General features: G+C 35.5%; 1 protein-coding gene across 1 annotated transcript in view; it reads right to left on the reverse strand.

The window, feature by feature from the left end:
- LOC309512516 (tricarboxylate transport protein B, mitochondrial) overlaps window positions 1-5,000 on the reverse strand; it is a 20,475-nt gene that overhangs the window by 2,541 nt on the left and 12,934 nt on the right. Inside the window, exons 4-7 of the mRNA XM_082188132.1 lie at window positions 1,498-1,636; window positions 1,338-1,422; window positions 387-491; window positions 64-179 (exon numbers count right to left, since the gene is read on the reverse strand). Of these exons, the coding sequence (XP_082044258.1) occupies window positions 64-179; window positions 387-491; window positions 1,338-1,422; window positions 1,498-1,636 (445 nt within the window). The remainder of the gene's footprint in view (window positions 1-63; window positions 180-386; window positions 492-1,337; window positions 1,423-1,497; window positions 1,637-5,000) is intronic.

The following is a 5,000-nucleotide window of genomic DNA, read 5'->3' on the forward strand; positions in this document are numbered from 1 at the left end:
ATAATACTACAGACAGCTTCATGGACTATAACGGGACAGATTTACTTGAATCATGTTGAATACCTGCATTCGGGTCTTGATGACGTCCAGCGGAGTGTTTCCAAACACACTCGCCGCTCCAGCAAACGCACCGAACGCACCCGTGATGAAGGGGTTGATGGACTTACTGGGATTATCACCTAGAAAACATTAACAACCCATGATTAACCCAGACCAGCCTTCACTCATTGCACACTTCAGCCAGCAGAGGGCAGTGTTGCTCACGACGCCTCAGACACAAACACACACACACACACACACACACACACACACACACACACACACACACACACACACACACACAGACACGTCACACTGATGAAGTCTGTGCACAAACACACACTCACCCTTGTACCAGTTCCTGAGAGAGGTCATGACGTAGAATCGAATCGCCTGATTGGATCCTTGTTTGAGGACGGTCGCTGTGAGGCCTTGATACGTCCCTCTGATTCCTGAGAGACAGAGAGCATTGTGGGAAACACACGCTGTAACACCTGATCATGTGCATTATGCTAGAATGGTGACGTTTAAGTCACTTAATTGTAAATACGTTAATATCTACATCAAATCACTTCACTGTAAATGCCACTTATCTTCACGAGTGGCATATCTGAGATGAAATGTGATTGATAAAAAAAAATAAAAAAAAAATAATAATAATAAAAGCTCCAGCATTCCCATAACCTAATATAGAACATGTGGTTTGGAAAAATAAAATACAGTAAATAATAAATTATAATAAAATAAAATAACAAAAAATAAATAAAATAAAAATAAAATAATAAAATAAAAAGCTCCATGATCCACATGACCTTATAAAGGACAAGTGGTTTGGAAAAATAAAATAAAAAATAATTAAATTTAATTAAATAATTACATTTAATTGATTTAAATAAAAGCTCCAGCATCCCCATAACCCTATAGATAGAACGTGTTTAAAAAAAAAAAAAAAATTATAATAATAATAAAAATAATAATAGTAATAAAAAAATAAAGAAAAAAATGGTTTGGAAAATGGAAGATACGTGAAAGTAAAGTAAAGTAAAGTAAAGTAAAAGCTCCATCATCCTTATGACACTTTATACTGTAGGGCAAATGGTTTCAATCAATCAAATAAACTGATAGTGTGAAGGTTCCTAATGCCTATAAGGAGGAATTGCTTCTTTTTCAAACTCTTGTCATGGAAAATTCAACAGAACAAGTCGAGTGAGAATAAGAAGGCCTTCCGAGGATCAGGACACTGAGTTATTCCCACAACTGTGAGGCGAAACAGTCGAAACAAAGCTTGTGTTCTTCACCTTGAGTTCTGACGATCTCTCGCACGCCGTGGAAAAAGCCTCGGTATTTGGGATTCGCTGAGGTTTGATCGTGGATGAATTTCACCTGGAGATGTGAGAGATTAAGCACGTCAGATAAAACGTAATGTTCAACGTTAAACTAAATAACCTTTGACCTCACCTTTATGGTCTCCATGGGACAGACGATTAGGACGGCCTCCATCACTCCCGCACCCAGACCACACACTAGCCCACGAGTGCTGTCCAGTTTCCCAAACTCATCTTTCATCTGGTTACTCAGGATCTCAAACACTCCAAACCTGCAGAAATCATAATCTTATTCGAAACATTACATAATCATCATTATACACAGCTCTGTTTCAAATGTGATGCAAGCAATCATTAGAGAATAAAGCTGAGCTGGAGGGCAGGAAACTAATCAGATGCTGAAACCCTGTTAACACACACACGCATTTCCACAGAACTGATGCATGCACACACACTGAACAGCAGCGTGACTCGAGCTATAGCTCAAACTAAAGCAAAAAAATTATTCAAGATTTTTTTTTTTGCAATAAAATAAAATATATATAAAAAATAATTATATATATATATATATAAAATAAAACAAAATAAAATGGAATAATTTTTTTTAAATGGAATTAAATAAATAAAATATACAAATAAAATATAATAAATTAAATGGTATAAAATAAAATATAAAATAAGACAAAATAAAAGTAAAATGGAATAAAATAAAATAAAATGCATCCCAGACACGCATTTCCACAAAACTGATGCATGCAGACACACTGAACAGCAGGGTAACAAACCCAAAAATAATTCAAGATTTAAAAAAACAAATAGTACTTTTACTATTTTTGTAGTAAAAAAAAAAAAAAAAAGGAATAAAATAAAATATAAAAAAAATAAAAAAATGGAAGGGAATAAAAAATAATATAAAAAATAAAGTGGAATAAAATTCAATTAAATTGCATATAAAAAAATGGAATACAATAAATAAATAAAAATGGAATAAAATATAAAAATAATACAAAATAAAATAAAATAAAATATAAAATAAGACAAAATAAAATTAAAATGGAATAAAATAAAATAAAATGCAAACCTATGACCCTACATATACCAAGTAGTTTGTAAAATGTATGAAAAATAAAACAATAAAATAATAGAATAAATAAATAAATCAAATCTTGACCAGAAAAATGAAGACATGATTGTGAAGATCCTGAAAGGGAGGAATTGCTTCTTCTTAAACTCGTCTCAATGGGAAAATTCAACAGAAAAGGCCTTTCGACACTGCAAGGGTAGAAACTAACACTGCTGATCAGACACAAGACACAACCCTCGCATCGGATCTGAGGAGTATTTAAAGTGCACTTCCTCCTGAATCAGCAGTAGAGCATCCCGGCGCCAGCGGGACGGCCACAGGTGTGCATTAGCAGTGCGTTTCTCTCTCCTGCTCCGCTTGTGTCTGTAGCTCAAGAGAGATAGGCTACGACTGCACACAGTTATAGCACTCAATCGAATGAACAGACGAATGGCATCATACATACACACACTCCTGTTCACCTCGCTCGCTCGCTCTCTCTCTCTCTCTCTCTCTCTCTCTCTCTCCCTCCCTCTCTCTCTCTCTCCCTCTCTCTCTCTCCCCCTCCCTCTCTCTCTCTCACTCTCTCTCTCGCTCGCTCTCTCTCTCTCGCTCTCTCTCCCTCTCTGTCTCTCTCTCTCGCTCTCTCTCCCTCTCTCTCACTCTCATTCTCTCTCTCTCGCTCGCTCTCTCTCTCTCGCTCTCTCTCTCTCTCCATCCATCCAGCTTTATTTACATAGCTTTTCAACCTGACAGAATGCAACTCCCACTGACAAGACAGACACCGGCTGAATTCAGAACAGCATTCTAGGACACTACTACTATTTCACCAACATGTTTATATAGCAGAAATAGTAAGAGTAATACTTTTCAATAAAATCTCATACAGCATGCTTTTTTTTTTTTTTGTGCTGCAATAATTCACACACAATCTTCCAAGAAAATCATACCAGAATCAATACCTATCAATGCAAAAGTAAAACAAATAAAATAAAATACAAAATAATAAAAATCATCGCTGTAAAGGAATTGCTTGCTATACCACTCATTTCATTTGGCTCATTTGATAAAATAAAAAAAATAAAAATAAAAAAAAAGATTTTAAAGTTAAACAATGCAAAAATAATACGAATAATAATAATAGTTATATATAATAAAAATCATTGCAAAGCAATTGCTTGCTATATATATTCATTTGACTTATTTGTTGCTGTTAAAAATAAAATAAAATAAAATAATATAATGTAATATAATAGTTTTCAGTTAAAGTTTCCAGCATGCACTCTATACTGCAAAGTGCACACTATTCAGAAATAATCTTAAACAGCACGCAGTGTCCATCAGACAGTAGTACACTGCAGTAACACACACCAGTAGTGGACTCACACAACCTCACTATGGCTGCGTCTGGAATGGAGAACTTGCGGACTACGAGCCACATAGTAAACACTGAATACTATTTTTTTTAAACAGTGCATAAAAAATGATGCAGTAAACAGCAATGCACGGATAAATAATGTATAAAAAACACTGCAATATTGCATAAAAAAATAAGACTAGTCCATTTTGATTTCATGCTGGCATTAATGTAAACAAAACTCAGAAATACAAATGTTTATTTTGCATTTTTTAACCCAATTTAGTGCAAAAATGTCTTGACTTTAGCAATCCAATCAAATAATGAACGGCTGATATGATTTCCGGTTTGTCACACTGCAAATGGAGGATCAAGTTGAGTGCAATGCATTGTGGGATACAGTCTTCAACAGTGTTTTGAATACTACACGCGTTCAAGTCCTCTGGGAAGTTGTGTTTACGACGGAAGGTGCATTCGATTCACTTTGGTCGGAGTAAGATGTACATTCTCTTAATTAATTACACAAAAATACAGCAAAGTTCTTAAAATATAGTTCTAGAAAATAAAGAACAAATAAATGTGCATCAGGTAGGCTACTTTGCTTTTTTATGTTTTTAATTAATTTATGCTATGCTTCTTTATGCACTGCAAATTTTAGCGTTACATATTATATTGTTATATTATAATGCCCAGGCAATTGGCTTTACTTCGCTGTAAATAGAAAAGCCTGACAATATCACTGCTAAATATCTTTAAGTATTGTGGTATTCTGCCATGTTTCTCACTGACACACACACAACTCGTAAAGATCGGGGCTTAAAGAAAATCCAGAGCTCGGATGACATTGTGGTGGCGTTCATGTGCGTTCATTTCATAAATACGATCGATATGAGATGATTTGACACCATAATGCAATTTTTTTTAAAGGAAGTGTTCTGTACATGTGTGAAACCGACTTAAATATTCAGAGCTAGCTTGAAGCCAGTCGGTTAACTAGTTGATCAGGTTGATCTTGAGATACTGTACGTTGCGCTGGTGAAACGGAGCAGTTTCAGTGGCCGATGGTTTGGGTGAGGCGTTCTGGAAGACACAGCTGCATTAAAACAAGAACTGAGGTCACGAATGCAGTCTGGGCTGGATCCAGCAGTCAGTGTCAGGCGTACGACACACACTCCATTAGCAGAGCGAACGCAAGGTCACACACACTCAAAACCAG

This window comes from Leuciscus leuciscus (genome assembly GCF_965113295.1).
Source record: "Leuciscus leuciscus genome assembly, chromosome: 13".
Lineage (NCBI taxonomy): Eukaryota > Metazoa > Chordata > Actinopteri > Cypriniformes > Leuciscidae > Leuciscus > Leuciscus leuciscus.